The 25,506-nt window shown below is 51.9% G+C and overlaps 1 protein-coding gene across 1 annotated transcript; it reads left to right on the top strand.

Annotated features, from left to right (window-relative positions):
• The first annotated feature begins 7,327 nt into the window (after positions 1–7,327).
• On the top strand, positions 7,328–23,326 carry Cdcp2 (CUB domain containing protein 2). Its single transcript, XM_036177037.1, has 6 exons — positions 7,328–7,406; positions 12,507–12,854; positions 15,532–15,867; positions 16,966–17,319; positions 19,916–20,094; positions 23,000–23,326. The coding sequence occupies exons 1-6, from the start codon at positions 7,328–7,330 to the stop codon at positions 23,324–23,326; spliced, it is 1,623 nt and encodes a 540-aa protein (XP_036032930.1).
• The last annotated feature ends 2,180 nt before the right edge of the window (positions 23,327–25,506 follow it).

Here is a 25,506-nt window from a genome sequence, read left to right on the forward strand (position 1 = left end):
TCTGAAAGGGGTGAGTATGGTAGAAAGGGGGTCCACGGTGCTACGAGACTGGTGAGCAGGGGAGCCTGGCCTGCAGGAAGAGCAGGGACGCTCCCCTGCCCAAGGCTAGAAGAATCAAAAGCAATGTTCCTGCTTATTCCTGGCGGGGCTCTACTTAAGGTGAGGAGTCTAGGGCTCCCACGTGCCTCTCTCTGTTACTGTCTTAGATATTTGATGCCTAGACATTGGGCCACCCAGAGGCAAACCGACATCCCTTGTCCTAGGGTGGATGCCTTCTTCGCCTCACCCTGTGTTGAATTTGGGCAGCCTGGCTACTGGTAGAATGTTTGCTAAATGATCATGGAACATTGGTGAGGGCACAGATGTGCCCACAATGCCAAGATGCCAGAAGTTCTCCTGTCATTTGGGTGCTGAGAGCTCATGGCTAGTGTTTGCTGTGCCTGGGGTATGCCTGACCCTCAGACGTGGCAGGCTCTGGGCTCCCCTGATCTTGCTCTTTTCTTCAAGCACTCAAATCCAAAATGACTTTTCGAATGCCATGGTGGTGCACTCTGTTTTTCCTTTTTATCCACTTTTAAAAATCAGTCAGTGGGGTTGGGAATTTAGCTCAGTGGCAGAGCACTTGCCTAGCAAGCGCAAGGCCCTGGGTTCGATCCTCAGCTCCAAAAAAAAAAAAAAAAAAAAAGAGATAACCCAACTGCATTTTGCCGGGCAGCAGCGGCGCACGCCTTTAATCCCAGCACTAGGGAGGCAGAGGCAGGCAGATCTCTGTGAGTTCAAGGCCAGCATGGTCTACAAAGCGAGTTCCAGGAAAGGCTACACAGAGAAACCCTGTCTCAAAAAACAAACAAACAAACAAACAAAAAACCCAAAAAACAAAATCCTTGTCCTGGTCCTGCCTGGACTTTGGCGATGTTGTTTGCAGTGCATGGCCTTCTCACCTCAGCCTGTGGGGAAGGAGTAGGGTGCCTGAAGTAAAAACAGATTGAGATGTAGTTTCCTGGGCCTGGGATTGGGGTGTGGTTCCCAAGAGTATAAGGACCCGGTAAACCCTTGGACCACCTTCCATCATAATCTCCAACCCTAGTCACCATCAGCCTCTGCTCCACTAAGCCCACCTCCCCACCCCGCTCTTTACCTTTGTCTTGGACCCTTTATTTCTCTCTCCTGGATTCCCATCCTCTATCTAGGGACACCACGCACACACTGTGCAGACACCAAGACTTCCCATCAGACTCCAACAGAAGTTTGGGACGGGGGTGCTACCCCTTCCTGTCCCTACCTCCTGGCTACAGTGCTCATGGGAAATGCCCTGAGATCCCTGGGGTCCCTGGTAAGGGTGTGATGTGACTCCTGGGATCCCAACAGAGTCCCCAAGGTGGGCAGGCCTCTCTCTTTTTGCTTTCTGTCACAGCCCTCCCTTAGTCTAGGCCTCTGTGGAATAGGGAGGCAGATGCCAGGCAGCACCCTTGTTTTCCCCTGGGCACCATCCCTATACTAAATGATCAGTGACAGATACAGACACGAAGATAAAACTGGCTTAGAGAGTAACCCCAGTTCAGATGTGCACCCCAATACATGTACAGAGATGCATTCAGCCTTGGCAATGAGCGGTGTGAACACCCATTTTCATAGAGATGTCTACCAGCTACAGGTGTGCACATCTGGAGAGATACAGACCTTCACGCCAGCAGATGCTGTGGGCCATGGAAAAAGATGAGTGCATGTGGAAAAACATATGGACACTGGCACTTGGAAAAGCACATGGTCCCCGGGGGTAACCATGCACATGCACCATAACATTTGCACAGACACGTGATGGACACGCCGTGTATACGTATAACCAGGAGGTGAAGTACACACTGGCATCTGGGTACCTGCAGATCTAAGTACAAAGCCTTCAACATACAGGGAACATACATACACACAGTGATAGCACAGTGTGCTTCACGTATGTGCATAGGGATGAATATGTGGAAGGAAGCAGATATGAAAAGCTAGATATATGTAGTCACATAGGGCATAGTCACCCCCAGTAAACCTTGCCACACACAGATTGGTGCTCTTAGTCTGGGGCATTGACAGACATCAGTAGGCCTTGTACAGAGAAAGGAACATGACATGTACTCAGTGATAGAAACATGAGCCTATGACGTTTGTTCCCTCCGCTAGATGGCATACTCACCATTGTGTGGCACACACCCCCTCAGAGATGGTCACTTGGTCTCATAGCCCCTGGTGCCGCAGAGCCAGTCACAGACAGGAGGGCCACCTTACACCAAGATAACTCCAGAAGTTTGAGAGCAGGTTCTACATTGGCACAGAGGGACAATGACGGACACCCAGATGCCCAGGTTTGACAGTCTGTGGGCAGCTTGGGCACACCTTAATGACTAGGCAGGTGGCAGCCTTTGTTCCTTCTCAACTCCTTTCCCTGGGGATCAATAGAGAAGCGCTGGCCACATTCTGATTGGAGGCAAGGGGCAGCCAGGCAGCAGGAGGCCCCACCCAGAGGTGACTTCAAGGAGAGAGAGGTTGTAAACACAGGAAGACTGGAAGTCAGCACGCCACTCAGACTTTCTTCACACACGTGCGCCACAGGAGTGAGGCTACGTTCCAAGAATGCTGGAGGAGGCTTTGAAGCTTCACTGATCCCATCCTCACCGTGTACAGTTCTCAGTTCACAGGCTTGGAAGGACCAAGGTCTCCCCCATGGTCCTGGTTTTAGAAGTTCCAGGCTTAACTTCTGCACCAGATACCATCCTGCCACCCCGGGAGCGGGGACAGGGGTTGTGGGAAAGAATGTTTGTGTGTTTGTGTCCCCAGCATTTATATGCTAAAATCCTAGCCCACAGTTGCAGTGGAGATGCCAGCCTTTGGGAAGTGATTAACCTTTTGGAGATTAATACTTTTATAAAAGAGACCTCAGAGAGACCCTGGCCTCTCTCACCATGGGAGGACTTGGCCAGGACACAGTGCTTTACCGGATTTTGGACTCCTGGCTTCCAGAACGCTGAGGAATAAGCATGTTCTGTTTATGAGCTGACTAGTCTGGTATTCTATTGCAGCTGCAAGCGTGAGTCCAAAGGGAGAGGGACACTTGCCAGCTGTGGGCCTCTGGATGGTTCGGTTCCTAAGTGGCTGCTGAGCATCCAGGTTGAGTGAGATGAGGCACAGGGCAAAGACGAAGATCTTAGTTAGGTCTCTATTGCTGTGATAAACGCCATGACCAAAAAGCAAATTGGGGAGGAAATGGGTGTATTTCAGCTCACAGCTTCTAGTCCATCTTGAAGGGAAGACAGGGTGAGAGCCCAGTGCAGAGACCTGGAGGCAGGAACGGAAGGAAATGGCCATGGAGGAGCACTGCTTACTGGCCTGCTCAGTTTGTTTGCTTGCTTTGATGGGTTTTTTGTTTGTTTGTTTGTTTTTGTTTCTTTTTAAATGTGGTTGAGTGTTCTGCCTATATGCATGTATGTGTAGCACGTGCATGCCTAGTGCCAGAGGAGGTCAGAGAAGGCACTAGATCCCTTGGAACTGGAGTTGCAGGCAGTTCTAAGCCACTATGTGGGTGCTGGAAACTGAACCCAGGTCTTCTTGCAAGGTCAATAGATGCTCTTAACCACTGAGCCATCTCTCCAGCTCCCAATTTTCTTTCTTATAATACCCTAGGGCCACCTGCTCAGGGATGGCACTGCCTACAATGGGCCGGCCCCTGTCAATCACCAAGCAAGAAAATGCTCCACAGGCTTGCCTACAGGCCAATCTGATGGGAGCATTTTCTCAGTTGAGGTTCTCTCAGATGACTCTAGCTTGTGTCAAGTTGGTTGACACAAAACTAACCAGCACAAGGCTGTGCTCAGGGCTGAGTCCCATGCTGGGCACTGGATGGAGACCATGAGGGCAGAGGACAGTGTGCAGGAATCCTCTCTGTTGGAGTGTGCCCCCAGCTTGTGGGCTGAGGAAGAGTCCACCATGGACAATGGGTGGAAAGATGTATGATCCAGACTCCCGGGCCTGTTGTACACAGGGAAGTGAGAAAAATGACTGGTTACAGGGACTCAGGACTCAACTCACCACAGGGAAGAAGTCAGAAGTCTGGGATGAGCTGTCAGGGTGCCCTGAAAGGGCATGAAAGCCAAGCAGAAGACTTTGAACAGAGGACGATGTGGGGGGTTGATTAGCATTCTAGAAAGATCTGGGTAGAGTGATGGGTGGGGATGCAGGCCAGTGAGAAGGCTGCGGAGAGCAGAAGAGATGCTGAGCCAGGGCAGCCATGTCTTTCTTTGGAAGTCACTCAGGGTGTGAAGCTCCACTGTGACAGTGCCTGTGGGTGTGAGGCAGGGGAGTTGAGGCAGTGTCCATGGTTTGGCCTTGGTGGGTCGGTTGTGCCCTGACCTGGTGGGAAATACCACAGGACAAGTTAAGGATGGGGATAGTGGGTGTTTCAGTACAGAAGCTGTTGAGTTGTGGGAACTGTGAAGGTTCCCAGGGATGTGGAGTGACTGAGAAGGTATTCACAGACAGTGGTGCCAGAAACAAACGTGTCAGAGGTGGGGTGAGGAGTCTGGAGTCACCAAGTCACAACAGTGACAGTCTTTCTGTGACTGCTCAGTAGATGTCCCAGTGGTGCCCTCACAGGCTGGTGGTGTTCACTCTTCAACGCAGAGCTCTGTCTATACCCCTGGCCCTCCTGCCCCAGGCTTTGGGGCCAGGCACAGGTTAGAAAGGCTGGGCACATACTGCCTTTGAAGCCACTTGAAGCAGAGCTGGGAGCTAAGATCAGTGAGTTGAGGACATTGTCTATGCTGGCCAGCCTAGGCTGAGCCCTTCTTCTGACCAGCATTCCTTGAGTTACCCCCTCCCCCATCCTGTCCCCCATCCGACTCTGCACTCCTGGGATTACCTGCCAGACAGACTGCTCATTCTAGGGTCTTCTTGTGCTAGAACTTACCCCAAGACCCTGACACAATCGTGGAACATCGGCTCAATCCCCTGTCAACTGTGGAACCAACTGTATGCTGTCCTGCCTGAAAGGTGTGTGCATGTGACCACATTACCAACCCAGTGTGCATGTGAGCCACCTGAGAGGTGTGTGCATGTGAGCCACATTATATACCCAATGTGCATGTGAGCCACCTGGGAGGTGTGTGCATGTGAGCCACCTGAGAGGTGTGTGCATGTGAGCCACCTGGGAGGTGTGTGCATGTGAGCCACCTGAGAGGAGTGTGCATGTGAGCCACCTGGGAGGAGTGTGCATGTGAGCCACCTGGGAGGTGTGTGCATGTGAGCCACCTGAGCACCCCAGCACCATGCTCCACCCCTCACCCATAAACATCGTCATTATCATTATTGTTGTTGTTGTTGAGACAGAGTTCCTCTGTGTAGCCCTGGCTGTCTTGGAACTCCTCTGTAGAATTCAGAGGTCTGCCTGCTTCTGTCTCCTGAGTGCTAGGATTAAAGGTGTGCGCTGCACCTCCCGCTCAGCTCCCTTCATTCATATAGTGCTTGATGAAAGCTTTACCTCTCAGCCTGCCCAGAACTTCCCTTTCTTTTCCATCCAGTTCCACGGATAAGCCGGTCTCAGTCTTACCATTCCTGATGCCCTCTGCTGAACACCTTCCAGGTGGCCTCCTCTGCCAGCAGCCGAGGGCTCCCTGGGGACGGCCTGACAAAAGGATGGGCCAGAGGCGACATGTGCTCTGGCAGATGGACAGCTGGGTTCCTCTTGGGTAGATGAAAAGCATACTTGTTGTGGTGTGGTGAGCCAGGCTGGTAAGACATCCATCCCTGTCTCAGATAATCCTGCTGAAGACTAGCAGGCTGCAGCCACCTCTTTCAGTGGAGGAAGCTGGGCCTCTGAGAGAAGGCTTACTTTCACAGACCCTCAGCTAGGCAGTGGGACAGCCAGCACTGACTTCAGTACACCAGAAACCAGAGCCCAGGCCCTGCCCTTACTGCAAAGGTGGTGAACATATGTCCCATTTTCTCCCAGCGCCCCAGGTCAAGTACAGGCTCTGCCTGGACACAGAGATTAGAAATACATGGTGAAGGCACTGGGGAGATGTGGGAAAGTGCTTACACACGCGCACGCGCGCGCGCGCGCGCGCGCGCACACACACACACACACACACACACACACACACACACACACGGACCTGAGTTCGATCCCTAGCACTCATAAAAACCAGGCATGATATGATATCAAGTATTTGTTATTTCATCATAGGGAGGGGGTGGCGGGTGGCAACTGCATCCCCGGGGCTCACTGGGGAATTCTAGATTCAATAAGAGACCCTGTTTCAAAAATCAAGGTGGATAGCTCCTGGGAAATAGCACTCAAGGGTGATCTCTGGCCTCCACACATGGCATGGCTCTGTGTGTGTGTGTGTGTGTGTGTGTGTGTGTGTGTGTGTGTGTGTGTGTGTGCACGTGACATGAGCAAGCACATAAGAAAGAGAAAAAAAGAAACTTAGAAAAGAACATGTGGTAGGCTGAATCAAAGGGAAAGATTCCTAGAGGGAAAAACAATCCCATTTTCTGCGGGACACAGGACTCTTCAGGGCACTTCTGCAGGCTCAGCTCCTAGCATGGGGCCTGGGTCCAGCGATGTGGCCATGAGGCCTAGTGGATCAGCAAAGGCACACGTACTGTTCTGGTTACACTACAGACCGTGCCCAGTGGCTATTGCATTAGGACTCAGAGCAGAAACCCGAAGTGCCAATTCTGCTACTCCAGATGCATTCTTCCTTGAGAAAGACTCATCAGCTGCCCGCCAGCTCCTTCTCCCTCCCTCTGAGCCGAATTTTCACATCAGAAGGAAGCAAGTCCCATCTGTCCCATAAACATTAGACTCCTTTCAGCTCCCTGTGCAGTGGAGGGTGGAGAAAGACAGGAGCGTGCACCTGCTATGTGCTCCAGCACATTCTGAGTGCTTACTGCATACACGAGCACACGTGATCTCATTTATTGTTTTCCCCAGGAGCCCCAGAGGCCGGGCTGAATGGCTGTGCCAGTTGCTCCGAAGGCCAAGCCCCACAGATCTGCCTGGCCCTGGAATTCAGGCCCTTTGTCCACTACCCCCATTTCCTTCCTGATGCAGGGTGGCCATTGCCGTTCTCAGTACGTGTCAACCTGGTGACACCAGATCCGTCACCTCAGTGAGGAGTGAAGGAAGCACCTGGGATCGGCTTACTAATTCGAGGGCCGGATGAATTATTCACACCACCATTTACTTGGAGGCCCTTCCAACCCCACCTCGCTTTCTCCTCTCAGACCCTTGGATCCTGACCCCTGAACTCCGCCTTGGTGGGGGACCCCCAGTGAGGAGATGCTGGCTGAGCTGGGGGCTTGCCTATTGCTGGCAATGGTACTGCTGGACTCGGGTCCTGGGACCCAAGCCACGGAAGGTAGGTGATCCAGCAACAGCAACTGCAACCGCAACCCAACCGAGAGGATGGGAGGGGAGTGTGGAGGACCCAGGGCCTCAAGAAGCCCGAGCCAGGAAGTGGAGTGTATGCTTGTCCCCGAGAAGTGAAGGACACAGCATTGTGTGAGCGCCTGCTGTTTGCTTCACATACATAAGAACATTTTATCCTCAGAACAAAGTCCTAGGTGAGGACTGGCCCTTTGTTCCAGATGAAGAAACTCAGGGCTCAGGGGCAGGTACAGGGCCACCCAGTGGCTGTGTGGGAACGGAATGGCTCAGGAGTGTGGAAGGCTGCTGGTGGGAAGGTCCCTCTGTTCCGGGAGCCTACCGCACTTCCCACTGCAGCCAGTGGTGCCAAATTCCTCACTGTGCCATTCGATGTCCCTGGTGTGCTAGCTCTGTGTTCTTGCCTGGAACCACACTCCTTCTGAGAATGCCTTCCCCAGGGGATCTTACACCCCACTGTCCCCATGCCTGGGAAGAAATTCTTCCTGGAATCTCTTAGAAGGATCTTGTTTCTCTTTGAAATATTTCTCTCAATTACATGTATTGTGTGTTTAGGGGGTGAGTGCACATGGGTGTGCTGCATCACACATGTAGAGGTCAGAGGACAAGCTGGGGGAGCTGGTTCTCTCCTTCCTTCCTTCCACCATGTGTGTATGCGGATCAAGTTCAGGTGGCCAGGCTTGGTGGCAAGAGCATTGATCCTGAACCATGTAGCCAGTCCTCGCTTCTCTTGTGCTCACCCTTACGTCACGTCACTTCCTCCACGGAGCCCTCCTCATCCTCTGTTGGGCTCAGATGCTCCTCCTCAGGTTCCCAGGGCTCCTCCACCCCAGGCTCTGAGTCTGTAATTTGTGTCTCTCTGCTCCTCCAGGTGTTCTGTGAGAAGCTTGTAAAATAATTTCACCATTCTGCAGTGGGTGCTTTTTCTGGGGGCTGGGGCTCAGCAAGCAGCCCCCATAACTTGTCTTCCTCAAGCTCCACTAGGGGCCAAGAGGGAAGAGGTGGCTTGCCGGTCACCCCAATGCTGGCAGAATTGGGGTGAGCACCTCAGGGTCTCAGCCATGCCTGGGGAATAGGACGTGTATGTTGCTGTTTACTAACCTTGAGGGCTTGGATGGCCTCGGCATGACCCTGAGGGTTAGTCTGCCTGGCTGGATCCTGATGGGCAAGACTCCCATTTGTGCTGGTGCTCAGGGCCACCGAGGCCACAGGAGTTCCACTCTGACTCTGGTAGAAGGACAGAGTGGGCGCTGGAAAAAAAGGTCTTCTTGCCATGCCACCTGCCCAGGCAGGGACAAATCATGTGACCTATCCCCTGCATGGGCCCTCAGTGCCTGTCTCCCCAGCACCTGGACCAGTCAGTAAGGACAAGGGTAGCACCCACTTCACAGGTGCATGGCTGAGGTCCACAGAGGCTGAGTGATGGAGTCAATGTAATCTGCCTTCCCTCTTGGCTCATATCACCTCTGTGGGTCTCATCTCTCCCTTAATACTGCTATCCCATAACCCCATGCGATGCAGGATGAGGCATGTCACACAGTGTGGCTTCACCTGGCTTGCCTGACTCTCCCAGTACCACCTCCTCTGTGAGCTCCCCTGCAGGGGAGGCTCAGTGCAAATCAGCACAGACCTGTGGCTTGGAGACTTTATTCAAGTGTGTCCTTGAGGGTTCCTGTGGCTGCAAGTGACAGGACCCAAGCTGTATACACGGTGGCAGGGATGGAGCTGAGCCTGCCAGCAGCCAGGGCCTCTTGGCCCAGGGCCAATTTTTTTTTCTTCGTGGCTCTTGCTATCTGTGGACATGTTTCCATAGTCCTGAACCTGGACCCCCAGGGCTCCCAATGCTAGCTTAGGGACCAATGAGGAAGAGACACCCTACCCCAGACATTCTGAGAAGAGCTTGACCCTGGCCTGGAACACTTAGCCTCCCCACAGGTCAGGATTACTACAAGGAGCCAAGGCAACGTCTGAAACAGGCAGCCTGGGGTCCCACAAGTTAGAAGAGAGAGTGCTGAGCAAAAGATGTCCGCTGCTGTAATTTCCCCTTGCGGGGCTTAGTCTTCTCATCTGCAAAATGAAGTCAGTAACACAAATAAAAACCTGAGAAAGAGCCGTGCATTATGGTTGGTTCCTAATCCAGTTGTGCCCCTTCGCCATTTATTGTTGAAGTACTGGGAGAATGAAGTTCTTCATCCTTGGCTTGCCCAAGTGGAGGAGCCTCGCGGTTTGATTAAGAATGTTCCTGAGGCTGGCAAGAATGCTCAGCACTTGAGAGCACTGACTGCTCTTCCAAGGGAGTCCAGTTCTGTTCCCAGCACTCACAGCATCAGATGGCTCACAACTTGTTACTATAGTCCCAGGGGATCTGACACCTCTGGCCTTCATGGGTACACATGAGTACACGTAATTTAAAACCAAAATAAATCTTTAAAAAAAAAAAAAAAAGAAAAGAATATTCCTCTGTAGGGCCCGTGAGGTGGTTCAGCAAGTAAAAACATTTGTCTCAAGAGTCTGATGACCTGAGTTTGACCCCTGCAAAGTTGTCCTAAGTTCCTACATGCGTGCTATGGCATTTCCCCATCCTCATGATGCACACACATGTGCGAACATGTAGTAGTAAATAAAAGTCTACATTTTGAAGATTTACTTATTTTTATTTTATGTGTGTGAGTATTTTGCCTGCATGTATGTCTGTGCGCCCCTTGCAGGGCTGTGGAGGCCAGAAGAGGCCATCAGAGGCCCCTGGAACTGGAGCTACAGTTGTAGGCTGTCATGTGGGTGCTGGGAATCAAACTAAGGCTTCTGAAAAAGCAGCCAATGCTCTTCATCACTGAGCCGACTCTCCAGCCTCAAAATAACTTTTTATTGCATGAAAGAGTGTTCTTCTATAAGCTGGAGCAATAGTTCAGTTGGTCAAGTACTTGCCACGCCAGCAAGAGGACCTGAGAGGGTTCAAGATCCAGAAGCTATGGAATAACGCCACGTGTTTGTAATCCCAGGGCTGGGAACGTGGGAACAAGCAGATCCCTGGGCCACCAGCCAGGCAGCCTAGCCTACTTGGTGAGCCCCAGGTCAATAAGAACATTTGTCTCGGGCTGGAGACATGGCTCAGAGGTTAAGAGCACTGACTGCTCTTCCAGAGGTCCTGAGTTCAATTCCCAGCACCCACATGGTGGCTCACAACCATCTGTAATGAGATCTGGTGCCCTTTTCTGTATACATAATAAATAAATAAATCTTTAAAAAAAAAAAAAAAAAGAAAAGAAAACTTGTCTCAAAACACAAGATGGATAGCATCTGAGGGACATCTGAAGTTAAGCTCTGGCCTTCCTGTGCACACATGTGCACAGAAACCCCCTCCCCCCAAATGTTCCTTTAGCTATGTGCAGTGGTACATGCTTGCAGTCCTAAACTCAGGAGCCAATGCAAGAGGATCCAAGTGAGTTTACTTGTCTACTGATCTACTAGTGAGTATAGTCAGACACTGGGGAGGCTGGGCAGAAGGACCGCCTGAGTCCAGGAGTACACACACACACACACACACACACACACACACACACACACACACTCTTTTCATCCTAGCACCTGGAAGGCTGAGGCAAGTAGATTTGCAATTCAAGGCTAGCCTGGGCTATATAGCTAAGCCCTTACCTTGAAAAACAAAAAGAAGTAGACTCAGTGAGTAATGGTGTGTATGCACTTCAAGTTGCATGGCATTCTACTATATACAGTTCCCTCTTGGCTTGTTCTTATTAATAAATTTGTTCCTTAGCATTTCATACACGTGTACGATACATCCTGATCACTCCACACCCATCCGCCCAGTCTCCCTCCTGCCTCTGTAAACCCTGTTGCTGCTGCTGCTGTGGTGGTGGTGGTGGCTGTTATTATTACTTTGAATAATGGTCTTGCTGTGTAGCCCAGGCTTGCCTAAAACTTACAGTCCTCTTGCCTCTGCCCCCAGAGTACCTCCCTTATAGGTGTGTGCTATAGTATAGGTGTGATACTAGGTTGTATCTTTTTATGCTTTTCAAACATTTGAACCAGACGTACTAGCTCACATCTCTTATCTCGGCGTTTGAGATCCCGAGGCAACAGGATTACAAGTTTGAGGCCGGTCTGAAGCTATTCTGACCGTTTTGTTTGTTTGTTTGTTTGTTTTCTGAAAGCTTAGCAACGTTGAGTGAGCTTCCCAGAGAATACCTGTGTGGCCAACCTGGGTTTTCCCTCTTATCATCCTTTTCCTGGGTGACTGAACAGACGTTACATGCTTCTAGCCTAGTATTCCATTAAAGGTTGCCAAATTCTGGTTTTATAATTTCATTGTTTCCTTTTAAATTATTTATTATTTTCTATTCATTTGCCTTTTTAGTTAGTTAGTTTGTTTGGTTGGTTGGTTTTGGTTTTTCAGGACAGAGTTTCTCTGTGTAGTCCTGGATATCTTGAAACTTGCTTTGTAGACCAGGCTGGCCTCAGACTCACAGAGGTCCACCTACCTCTGCCTCCTAAATGCTGGAATTAAAGGTATGCACCACCATCGCCTGGCTCTATTTATTTATTTAATGTTTATTTATTTATTTTTGAGACAGGGTCTCTCTACGTAGCCCTGGCTGGCCTGGAACTCACTATGTAGACCAGGCTGTCCTTGAGCTCAAAGAGATCCGATTGCCTCTTCTCTCCTCATGCTGGGGTTAAAGGTGTGTGCCACCATGCCTGGCTTCGCGGGCCTTCTTGTTCTTGTTCTCCTCAGAGCTGACCACTCTCCTGTCTGCTCCACGGTTGGTTTGTGTTTATTGTCTTCCCACCAGAACATGCACGCCCTGAGAGCAAGCTCTTTATTCCTGCAGTCCTCGGGCATCTAAGAACACTGGCCAGTGCTCAAACAATATTTATTGAGTGGTCAGAAGAATGCTTCATATCTGAAAGAAATGTGAACGCCTGAGAGAGCTCAGGCGCATACCCAGAGTGATTTAGGACTCTGCCTTGTTTTCTCTGCACCCTCAAGGCCCCAGACTTGCCTTGTGTATTCAAGACCCCAGAGCTGACTCTCCACCACCCTGTTCTCCTGCCTCAGGTGTCAAGTGTGGGGGTGTGCTCTCCGCACCAGCCGGGAACTTCTCCAGTCCAAACTTCCCAAGCCTGTATCCCTACAACACGGAGTGCAGCTGGCTGATCGTGGTGGCCGAGGGGTCCTCTGTGCTGCTCACCTTCCACGCCTTTGACCTGGAGTACCACGACACCTGTGGCTTTGACTTCCTGGAGATCTACAACGGGGCCTCTGGAGACAAAGGCAATCTTCTGGGCAGGTTCTGCGGCCAGGTGCCCCCACCACCCTTCACCTCGTCCTGGCACGTCATGTCTGTCATCTTCCACTCAGACAAGCATGTGGCCAGCCGAGGCTTTTCTGCAGGCTACCAGAAAGGTCAGGGGACACTTGGCAGAAGGGCTGCAGGAGGTCGGGGTGGGGGGAGGTGGGGGGGTGGGCAGGGCATGGGGAGGTGAGTAGGCAGTGTCTTAGCATAGCACCACCTACAGGGTCACACTCGTGACCTCGCTGGGAACCACTCCCTGCTACCTCTATAATACTTCTCTGCTTCCTCCCTGATTGCTGGCTCCCTGGCAGCTTGCTCTTCCCTGAGAGGAGGCCTGCAGCACTCCTCTGCTGACATCAGGCCACAGGAGGATGCCAGCTGTTCCTGCTGTTGAAGTCCTGTAGCTCTTGCCTCCTTCCCCTGCCTGGGCCCCGGGTGTCAGAGGCAGGAGCTTTTAGAACCCGTGGTTCCTCCTCTTTTAGGCCTTTCCCTGTGTTGTATTCCTTACCAGTCCTTCCCTAATCCTGACGCCTCCAAGCAGGCTGTCCCCTGCCACCTAGCCTCATGGGGTGGAGCCCCAGCCCTGCTCTTCACCTTTCTCCTTGCCTCCTCCTCCTGTCTTTGAGTTCCTGTGTACAGACCCTAAAGCCCTCCTTTCTCCCCAGGATGAGATCAGATGCCTCTGTGTCAGCCCAAGCAGGACAGCCACAGATGCCCATGTCCACAAGTCCACTCCCAGCCATCATAGGACTCAGGCAGGACAGTGGCCCCTGCTGAATTTAGAAGCACAGAACTGTGCTGTTAAGACACAAGAACAAGAGGCTGATGGGATTAGCACGTGGAGATCTAGGCCCGGGAGTCTGGGACATTAAGGTGTCAAAGTCCTGACGTCACAGGCAATGCTTTCCATCATCTTTGCAAACAGGAATAGCTGATAACAGGAAGTGGTGTCTTGTTGGTCTTTGATAGCTAAAAAGATAAAGGTGGCATTTTGATGATATGCACTCATTTCACAAGTTCACATTCGTGTGTGTATGCATGTGTTTGCATGCATGTGTGCGTGCGTGGGTGCATGTGTGTAAGCCAGAAATCTACTTCAGGAGCCACCTCACTGAGACCTGAAGCTCTCCAATTAAGCTAGAGTGGCTGTGGCCTCCACCTCCCCTGCCCTAAGATTACAAGTGTGAGCTACCATGTCTGACTTTTATGGGAATGCTGGGGATAAAATTTGGTCTTTCTGCTTGCTCAGCAAATGCTTTAATGGCCGAGCTATTACCCTGGCCCCACGTTCACATTTCCAGCATTGACTTGTGAGAAGCCAGTCACTGACAAACAGTGGATATGGATGGACTCCACTGGCTAAATTATGTATAAGATATGTAACTCTTATATCTGGGTCCTGTCTTTTATTATACTATAAGATAACTGTGCTGGGGAGATTGCTGTGTGAGTGAGAGGCTTTTGGGCCCCCAGCATCCACATGAGAGGCCAGGCATGGCCGTGTGTACCTGTGGCCCTGGTGGGGGGCTTGTTGGCCATCTGTCTAACCTAGCTGAAAATTAGAAAGTTTCAGGTTCAGAGACAGACACTGTCTCAGACAGACAGATCAGAGAATGATGGAGAAGGGCATCTGAAGTCCTCCTCTGACCTCCAAACATAACCTACCCGCATGGGCATGAATGTCCACACATATGTAAACACACATACACCACACATGGGCATGTTGGAATTGCAACATTAGCATGGAATCTGAAGCGTCTTTCTGCTCAGTTTGTTGATGTTAATTGATGGGCTATCACAGACCATCTCCACTTACTGTCTCATTCTCAGTAAATCAGATGGCCAGAGAGGGGATGTGATTGCCTAAGATCACACAGCTGAGGAGTCCTGGGACAGGAAGCCAGCCCTTAGCTGCCCACCACCATGCTCTGGCCACGTAGCTACAGCTAATGTTCTGGGTTCCTGCTCTGCTTGCTGGCTGGGTGACCTGCCCATAGTTCTTGGCCTCTGTCATTTTGGTGTTGTCCTAACAGTCTTCCTGTCTCCGTTGGTGGGCTTTGTTGGTGTCTGCAGTCTCCCGCTGAGACTCTCCAGTTTTCCTGGACATTTTCCTGTTGCTGTGACAAAACACCATGACCACGACGACTTATAAAAGAAGCTGTTTATTTAGGGCTCACAGTTGCAGAGGATGAGAGTTCATGACCATCATGGTGGGGAGCATGGCAGCAGGCACGCACACATGGCACTGGAGCAGCAGCTGAGAGCTCACCTCTGGACGGACCAGTTTAAGGCAGAGTTAGCTAACTGGGAATGGCATGGGCTTTTGAAATCTCAAAGCCTGCCCCAAGTGACGCTCCTCCTCCAACAAGGCCACACCTCCTGATCCTTCCCAACAGTTCCACCAACTGGAGACGAAGTATTCAAGTATATGAGCCTACCGAGGGTATTCTCCTTCCCACCACCACACAGCTCCAGGAGTGATGTGACTCAGGTGTATGCTTCACTAGAATTCCCTATGGGGTTCAGCAGCTCCCTTTAGGACACTTTGCCACCTCATCTCACCCCCTTATGTCCACCTGGAGATCCCTGACCTTCAAATAAACCCCTTGCACTCAGGTCTTTATACCTGGGTGAACTCAGGCCTAGAGAGATTAAGTTCCTTGACCTCTTACTATAGAAGATGGGTGTCATATGGGTCTGGGTACAGATCTGTGCCTGTCAGGCATGGGTGATGGTGGAGCAGCGTTTCCCCAGAGAAGAGGTCAGCTCAAATGGACTCCCTTGCAGATGTGTGTGGCGGTGTCCTGACTGGCCTGTCGGGAGTCCTCAGCAGCCCCGAGTACCCCAACAACTATCCCAACAACGTGGAGTGCCACTGGCTGATCCGTGCCTCAGGGCCTGCCGCCGTCAAGCTGGTGTTCATGGACTTCCAGGTGGAGGGCAGCCATGAATGCATGTATGACTATGTGGCTGTGCTTGGAGCCCCTGGCCCTGCCCACGGGCACCACTACTGTGGCCGCACCAGACCCCCCACCCTTGTGTCCCTGGGCCATGAGTTGCAGGTGATCTTCAAGTCTGACTTCAACATTGGAGGCCGGGGCTTCAAGGCCCACTACTTCTCAGGTAGGAGGGGCCAGCACCTGTGTCTGTAGACCCCTGTCTACTGCTTTGTTGGGGAATTCAGTTAAGGCTTGCTGTGTCCTTGGGGGTTGGATTTTCTGCCCTGTCTAGAAGGGCACACCCTCTGGGCCAATGCCAAGGCCTAACCCTATCACATCCTCTGTAAGACTTTCTGCTCAGATGGGATCAATCCCTTCTAAACTCCTTAGAGCAGTGGTTCTCAACGTGTGGGTCTGGACCCCCACAGGGGGTGTTGAACAACCCTTTCATGGGGCTCTCATATCGGATATCCTACATATCAGTTGTTTGCACCATGATTCATAACAGTAGTAAAATTACAGTTATGAAGTAGCAATGAAAATTATTTTATGGCTGGAGGTCACTGCATCATGAGGGACGGTATGAAAGGGTCGCAGCATTAGGAAGGTTGAGAACCACTGGCTGAGAGAATTCCTCATACTTTTATCTACCTCCTCTCGATTTTGTCCATTCCCCTGCCTGCGGGTGAGCTAGCTGCTCCTTGTACATGTGCCTGGCATGTGCTACGTAATGTGTGCACGTAAGGATGGATGTGCTTCGGAGAACCCACAGTCCACAATGATAAGTCACTGTCATGAGTGCTAACAGGCAGAATCACAGAGGACTTCCTGGAGGAGGAACTGAGCAGCGCCGTGACGAAGTCCGCCAAGGGCGTGAACAGTATGTGCAGAGGCGCAGGGGGCTGGTGGCCTGCAGAACCGAGCACTGGTGTGTTGACAGAATGTTAGCTCTCTGTACCTGAGACAGACACGGGTATGGGAGCACAGATATGGGAGCACTTTCAGAGGTCCGGGGACTGTCAGCTGTGGTCTCCGGGCCTGTGGTGAGGCAGGACATCACGGCGGGAAGCAAAGAGCTGCTTCCTCATGACAGCCAGGAAGCAGAGCCAGAAAAAGGAGGGGACCGGGGCCCAGCGCCCATTCCGAGGGCCTCCTCGCAGTGAGCCAACCTTCTTCCACTGGGCCTCACCTCCTGAAGGTTCTGCCGTCTCCCAGGGGTGCCTCAGACTTTAGTTATTTGTCATTGATTGTGTGTGAGTGAATCTTACTTCCTCCTCCCCAGGAGAATGCCAGGAGGTATTCACGGCTGTGCGTGGAAACTTCTCCAGCCCACAGTACCCTGGCTCCTACCCCAACAACATCCGGTGCCACTGGACCATCCGCCTGCCCCCCGGCTACCGGGTCAAGGTCTTCATCCTGGACCTGGGTTTGGAGGAGCCCAACAGCCTGACCAGAACCTGTGACTTTGACCATCTGGCGGCCTTTGATGGGGCCAGTGAGGAGGCACAGCTCCTGGGGAAGTGGTGTGGTCATCACCTGCCACCGCCTGTCACCTCCCGTCACAACCAGCTCCTGCTTCTGCTGCACACTGACCGCAGCACCTCTGGCAGGGGCTTCTCTGTGGCCTACATTGGAGGTCAGATGAGTTGAGAGTGTGGGCCCTGGGGAACCCCATGGCCATCTTCCTGTTCACTGTGACTCACCCCTCTATGGTATCCTCCAGGCCCTACTAAGTGGCCTGCTCTGAGGACCTTTGAAGCTACTCTGGTGTGGCCCTCACTTATTTCCACTGCCACAGGACTCTCCTTTCCTAGTTTCTGACACCAGATTCCTAATTCTTCCCCACCTGGCTCCTTTTCTTGTCGGTTCGATGTCTCTCAGATGTTTGATCCAGTTTCCAGGACTAATGCACAAAAACTGTCACGTTATCAATGGCGAGTGTTAGCTGAAACACTGAGATGCAGGATGCCCCAGCCTGCCTGTACCATTCAGAATTGCCGACTAGACAAAAGGCACGTGTGTATCCTCACCCAGCCGTGTGCTAGCCAGCAACTATTGTGGGGGTCCAGGGACTCAGAATGTCCTGATGGTACCTCTGAGATACTCAGACATGTGTTTGCAACATGACTGCCCCAAAACGCAGGCATCATGTCCACATTCGAGGCTGGGAGGTGCCAGCCACAAAAATCCCATTATCCAGAAAGCCAAAGCACTTGGGGAGGGGCAGGTTTCAAGACAGGGTTTCTTTTTGTAGCTCTGGATGTCCTGGAACTCACTCTGTAGACCAGGCTGGCCTTGAACTCACAGAGATCCACTTGCCTCTGCCTCCCGAGTGCTGGGATTAAAGGCGTGCACCACCACGGCCCGGCTTGCCAAAGCGTTTTTGAAGCTCTCTCAATGCTTTGTCTTGGTCACTTTGGTTTCAAATCAGTCACGTGGCCATGCTTTTGCTGCAGAGGTGGCTGGGGAAGCTGGTATTGAGGCTTTTCCAACTTCTGTACCGTGGACTCAGTTGTACAGGACTGGTGAAGAGTGTCAGGTGCAGAGTGAAGGCTGTAGGGTATGTCTGGCTCTGAGGACATCTTCCTCTCACAGGCCCAGGCCTGTTCAGCAGTGAGAGGACCCTCTTTACTCATCCCCAGCAGCAGAGGAGCTGGGGGGCCCTGGCAGTGGGGCAGGAAACAGCTGCTGCAAGCTCGTGGCACATAGAGACTTGCACAAAGTCACCCTTCCCTTCTGGGCCTAGACGGGGCCATCCCTGTGGGAAGGACAGCTGTGACCTTTGGCATTGTCTCCTATGATTCTTCATGGACAAGGAGAATATTGTGAGACCAGGTACCACTCAGGTTCGGTCCTGTGACCTGGAGCATCACTTTTGGTCCCCAGATCCTGGTTGTCCCACCTGTACAGCAGGGACCTGGATTGAAGGGTCTACAGGTTCTGGTTTGCCTCTGAGAGCCTGTCTCTCAGGCCCAGCCTGGGCGGGCTGAGTGATCTAGACTGCCTCTTCCTGCGGTATCTCTGGAGAGGAGGGAGGGGAGGGCAGCTGTCATCCTGGCTCCTGTTCAGGGCCTTCTGTGCTCCCCACACAGGTCCCAGTGGGAGCCTAGGGTCAGACAGGGTACTCACACTGGACCAGCACCAGATGGGGCCCAGGCAGTAGGCAGCCTCTCCACAGAGAGGGCAGCCTCGGCATCAATCAGGGGTGACACACAGTTCAGCGCCACCGAGATCATCGTGGGAGACAGCGGACCCATAAATCCCCGCCTGCCCAGACACTCGAGGTTGAAATATGTCTGAGACATTTCCCAGAGAGGGCTGAGGGATCCAGGCCTCTCTGCCTGCCAGGTCTCCTTTTTCTTCCAGATAGCTACCAACCCCCACCTGCCTCTTCCTTGCACACACCCCTGCATGCACCCTTGCCCCTGAAGTCCCAGACACTGAGAATCACACACTGTCACAGCCCAGAGCATGCTGGGAGCTGGCAGATAGTAATGGACAGACTGTTAACTAGGGAATCCTGCCCCCCCCCCCCCAGTCTGAGATCCTAAGTCAGCCACAACACACAGCTTCGCCTCTCAGAGATTCGTTTCCAAAACTGACGTGGTTTGAGATGTGCGCAACATCTCAGGGCATCACGGGGTGGGACAACAAGGTTCCCCTCCCCCGCTTCTTCAGAGCCATCCCCTCCTCTATCTTTCCTTGATTTCCTATCTTTCCTTCATAGCACTCCTGTGTGCCTCCCACATCCGCTGTCCTGCACAAGCGGTGGTGTGGCTGGCTTTTTCACGTTGCGTCTGTGTGTACTGCACCTTAGAGGAGGCCGTCAGTAGTGTATTAACTGAATGATGGGATGGACTGCTGGGTATCTGGCTGTGATGGGCAATTACTTTTAATGTGGTGAGGAACTAGTCTCCACTCACTCGCAAGCACATTCATTCATTCATTCATTCATTCATTCATTCATTCATTCAGCATTTCCTTGGTCTGCCAAGCTCTATGTCGGCCTCAGAGGACTTGGAGACATGGGCACACCACATGCCCTAAGAATTCACAGACCCATTGGCTTGGTGGAGCACTGCATGTAACTATCCCACCTCAGTCCTATAGGATGTCCTAAGTACCTTCCCTCCTCTGGGCTTCTGTTCCACATCTGCTGTCCTTCAGGAAGGCTTAGGGATGATGGGTCTGCCTGCAGCCCCAAGGTTTCAGGTTCCTTCCTCCTCTTCCAGTGGTACCCATGAATGTGAGCTGTTCCCGCACGGACTTCCAGATCCTGATCTCTGCCCAGGCACTGGCCCCACTGGAGCGGACGAGGGTCTACCTGGGCAGCCGGAGCTGTGCAGCCCAGGAAGTTGGTAGCAACTTCCGGATCCAAGCCCGCTTTGACACCTGCGGTACAGAGTCTCAGGTAGGGGGAGGGGAGGTATAGGAGATGGGCTCTGAGCCTTACTGAAGGGCACCTGCTATCCTCAGTTTCTCTCCTGGTTCTGGTGGTGCACTCCGGTCTGGATGCAAGCTTACTGGCACTCTTTCCAAAGACCCCAGTGGTGGACAACCCTAAATTTCCTCCCTGCTCCTCCCTTGAGAGCTCCCCAGGGGAAACCCTGATTCCTTTAATATGCACAGCCACCCCCCTGCTCTCCTCTTGCTCACCCTCCCCAACCTGGTGACCCCAGTACATCTCTGGGCTCCACAAACAAATGAGCTTTCAAAGAAGGACCCACCTCCCTCCAAAGACTGTGCTTACAAATGAAAATTTTCTCCTACGCTTGGATGCTGGAGGCTGTGGACCCAGGCCAGGGTGGGTGGGGCCTGAGAGAATCCCTGGGCAGTGCCCCAGCACCCTGAACTGAGTCCTTAGGAAGGGACTGAGGAGGGAAGGAACAGTGGTCTGCCCCTATCCCCAGCTCTGGAACCCAGGGGTTTACAGGCTGGTTTGGCCCGATGCCCGTGCTCTGCCGCTTGCTCCTGGCCCCTGTAGTCCTTCATTGTACCTCCCCAGCTTCCAGGCAGCCATTGTCCTTTAACACTAGAAGGAAGCCAAGGGGCGTCTGGCTGCCAAGATAGTCCGTACTCACCTCTGCTTCATGCCTCGAGGCCCCTAGGGATTTTCTGGGACAGAACCACATTCAGTGTCATGGAATGAAAGCGACAAATTCCAGAAGGCTGCGGAGATGGCTCAGTCAGTAATGAGCTAGCCATGCAAGCATGAGGACATGTTTATTAAAAACCAAAAAACCTAAGAGATGAATGTGGTGGCACACACCTTTATTTATGTATACACATATTTTTAATGTATGAGTGCTCTGTCTGAATGTATGGCTGCAGGCCAGAGGAGGGCATCAGATCCCATTATAGATTGTTGTGAGCCACCGTGTGGTTGCTGGGAATTGAACTCAGGACCTCTGGAAGAGCAGCCCATGCTCTTAATCACTGAGACATCTCTCCAGCCTGGCATATACTTTAATCCCAGTGTTTGGGAGTCTGAGGTAGGTAGATCTCTGATTCTGAAGCCAGACTGGTTTACATAGTGAATTCCAGGCCAGAACAGCCAGAGCTACATAATCTAGGCATGGTGGTGTATGCTGGGGAGGTAGAGACGGGCTTATCTGTGGAGCTCACTGGCCAGCCAATCTAACCTAATCTTCAAGCCCCAGGTCCCACCCAGTGAGAGACCTTGCCTCATAAAACAAGGTGGGCAGCTCTTGGAGACTGTATCTAGAGTTGACCTGCAGCCTCCAAACACATAAACACACATGTACATGCTCTCACACACATGAACACATGCCCACCTTCACCCTCAAAGAGTCCCACAAATGAAATCATGAAGTCCTAGAGCCAAGGACTCATGAATACTCAGTTTCAGAACTACACCCTGCCCCAAAATGTAGGGCCATAGACCATAGAATCAGCTTGGAAGGGTAAAGGCGAGCAGTTAATACAAGCCTTGCAAATCTCAGCCCCAGGCCCAGCCTCTCTGATCTCCCTCCACTATCAGCTCCTGCCTTCCTTTGTCCCATGTCCTGAGGCTGTATGTCCAAAAGCAAGGCTACAAGTTCCCCTTAGAGAGTGGGGAGCAGGCTGACCCAGCTCACAGGTGTAGAGGCTTATTTGGGGCTGTGGGATCCAGGGCCTTTCAGAAGCCCAACCTTGGAAATGCCCTAAAGTCCCCTAGTCTGTGAAACAGACATGACACTCCTTCAAACCTTCCCAAGGGGGTGTCACTCAGTCTTGGATGATGGGAGGACCCAGCTGCTTGCACCTATTTATTCCCTCCAACTTTAGGCAGCTGCACGTTTTAGACACCCTTCTCGAAAGTGGCAGCCCCGGGTGGGGCAGGTGGGGCAGTTTGGGCAGCCTGAGCAATGCAGTGTCTGCTGTGGAGTTGGCATGTGTGTGGCCTCAGTTGCTTGTATGCTGCGTGGTCCCAAACAACTGATTTAAGCTCTAGGCCCCAGTTTCTTTATCTGCGAGATGGAAATATTAATGACACCAAGAAGGCATCGTAATTGTGAGAATTAAATGAATTGATATACTTAACTGGATCCTAAATAGCCCCAGATGTTAGGTAGGTTTTGTTGTTGTTGTTGTTATTGTTTGGCCTTTTGAGGCAGGGTGTCAGGTAGTCTAGGCTGACTTACCATGTAATTAAAAATGACTTTGAACTCCGGGTTTTCTTCTTCCTCCAAAGTGCTGGAATTACAGGCATGCACTACCACACCTGGTTTAAGTATTGCCAGTACAATCTCAACTCCACGGTTGCTGGTTTGGGGGTGTTTTTGTTTGTTTGTTTTTGCTTTTTTGCTGGTACTGGGGGTTGAACCTGGAGACACACACACACACACACACACACACACACACACACACACACGAGTCAAGTGCTCTGCCTCTAAGCTACATCTCCCAACCTTGGTATTCTCACTTTCAGCCCCTTGAAACCAGAGCAGACATTGGCCCATGAAGTCTGATGCCCTTCAAGACAGTCCACGCTCACAGTGTCCTCTTTTATAATTATTTTAAATTTGTGTGTGTGTGTGTGTGTGTTGATCAGAGGACAGCTTATGGGAGTCAGTTTTCTCCCTTCACTATTTGGGTTTCAGTGATGGAATTCAAGTTGTCAGGCTTGGTGGCGAGTTCCTGTACCCACTGAGCCAACTTGCTGGCCCTTCTGCCCTTTGGATAGATGAGGACTCTGAGGCTCAGAGTGTCAAGGAATCTGTGGCAAAGCTGTGGGATTGGGGCTATGTATATTTAGAGGAAGCAGGAGAGCCAGAGGCTCCTTGGGCGTGAACACGTATCTGTGACCTCCACAGAGAAGAAATAACACCTCTGTGATCGTCAGTGTGCTGTACATCGACTTCTCTGCTGCTGGGCACGAGGACATCCATGAGTATGAGGTGCGCTGTGAGCCGAGGCGCAAGGAGGCATCTGCCCACTTGCTGTCAGGCTCTCACTGGCTCGGGCCTTACGCTGCCACGGCTGAGCACCTTCAGGAGGCACCATCCGGGGATGAGGCGGAGGTCCTGGAGGGCCCAGGGACGGTGGTGTCCCAGGACATCAGTGACATCATCTTCCTGGGCCTCTGCATCCTAGCTGGAGTCCTTATGATCATTGCCATTGTGGTCCTGATGCTGCTGTAAGCAGGAAGAGAGCAGCTTGGGGACCCACAGCAGGGCAGGGTGGGGCCTGTGGACACGTTGGTGACCACGGGCACATCACATTCCTCTCTGAGCCATTCTCTCGGGATCAGTGTTCTGCTCTGCTCATCACAGGGCTCTGAGAAGAGTTTGTGTGGATAAGGGCTCTGGAGACGGTCATCATTGCTGTTATGTTATTAATTTTAAGGCTATTCTGCTGCAGGAAAGCATGCTCCCATATGTGTATCTTGTGAGCATGGATAGTTGGGGTCACCAGTGGTAGTGTGAATACAACAAACTCATTCTGTTTTTCAGCAACTCAGGGTACATATAAGAGCACCTCTTAGTTTCTCAGACCTTCATTAGTAGGAAGTCTAGTATTGGTTCAGGGCTTCCTCCCTCCTGAATGGACTTGTGTGGGGACTCTGCCTAAGAACTCCAGCTCAGCCTCCTTGAGGTGGGAAGAGAGCCAAAGCTCCGGCTCAGGCCGGTGTTTCAGCCCCTGCCACACCATGTCACTACTGAAGACTGGTCCTGTGCATCCTAGTGGATGCTCGCCCACAGGGGTGGCAATGGCCTTCTGGGTCCGATTCCTGCAGACACCAGGCAGGCTGGACAGCATGCTCCGAGGGGAGGCTGCAGCTGAGGAGGCATTGTTTCTGTGTTGGGACTGTGTTTTGCTTGAATGTCATCATCTTTGGCCAAGACACTGACTGAAGTTCCATGTGTCTCTACCCCAGCTCTGATGTTCATATCGGCAGCTCTTCCTCGCTCAGCAGGCGAGCTCTCTTGGAAGCCCTCCGTACCTTTTTCTACTCTGGTCCCTTAGAGTTGCTCCAATCTCTCAGCTGCTCCAGTCTCTCAGAGCTGCTCCAGGCCACCCACATAATGTTTCTATGCGTCCATCAGATCAAAGGGGACTTCCTGCCCTTCCCTGTGAGGGCCTCTAGGATTAGTATGCAAATTAACACACCCTTCTCCAAGCTCTACTTGATAGCAAGAAGTGGAACAACCTTGTTAATGAAAAATAAACAAACGATACATTTATATTCTACTGTTTGTCCCTGCTCACCTTTATATTGCATAATGATCAATCAAGGAGTCCTTGCACAGTAACAACCGGGGTCTCCAAACTCAAGCTGCTGACCACTGGGACCAGGTTAAGAAGATGAAGCCCCATTACAGCACAGTTCATTTGGCACCCCATCGCGCATGCCCTCGGTCCCAGACTCTGTGTCTGTGAGGCAGCGCACAGCGGCACACAGGCAGATGTGAGTCTTGCCCTTGAGCTGTGTCTAGGGTGGCCAAGCAGAACTGGGGAAGAAGGGGCAGAGCAGCTGGGACCTTGAAGAAACGGCAGAGCGTAAAGAACCCTTGAAGTGACGTGAATTAAGTGGAGGAGATAGAGTAGCCTGGACACTCCTAGTGAAACTGGCTTCCAGGCCAAGTTCGTCAGCTGTGGAAGTCTGGGCAAACTGCTCTACACCTCTTGTCTTGTGGAGGGTGTGGTGATTCGATGAATTAGGGGAGTCAGTTGGCATAAGTGTTCCTGTGGGGCAGTCCTGGGTCAACCCTGGGGAATCTGAACTCAGCCTTTCGCTCCCCCGACCTCACTCAGCTCTGAGTTGAGTGCCTTTGCCCTGATGTGTTGTGACAGCCCCTAGGTCTTGGTTTCTGTTGCTGTGGTAAAACACCATGACCAAAAGCAGCTCAGGGAGGAAAGGGTTATTTTAGCTTACAGTTCATAGGCCACCATGAAGGAACCTGGCGGCAGGAACCTGGCGGCAGGAACTGAAGCAGAGGCCGTGGAAGAGTGATGCTTTCTGGCTTGCTCTCTTTATGGTGTACTCAGCCTCCTTTCTCTTTCATTTGTTTTTGGTGTTTGTTTGTTTGTTTGTTTTTGAGACAGGGTTTCTTTGTGTAGCCCTGGCTGGCCTGGAACTCGCTCTGTAGACCAGGCTAGCCTTGAACTTAGAGATCTGCCTGCCTCTGCTTCCTGAGTACTGGGATTAAAAGATGTGTAACACTACCTGGCTCTCAGCCTGCTTTCCTATGTAACCTAGGATCACCTGCCCAGGGGTGACACTGCCCACAGTGGGCTGGTCCCTCACACATCAATCATTAATTAAGAGAATGTCACACAGACTTGTCTATAGGACAGTCTATTGAAGGCATTTTCTCAA

The sequence above is a fragment of the Onychomys torridus genome, chromosome 2 (genome assembly GCF_903995425.1).
Source record: "Onychomys torridus chromosome 2, mOncTor1.1, whole genome shotgun sequence".
Taxonomy (NCBI): Eukaryota; Metazoa; Chordata; class Mammalia; order Rodentia; family Cricetidae; genus Onychomys; species Onychomys torridus.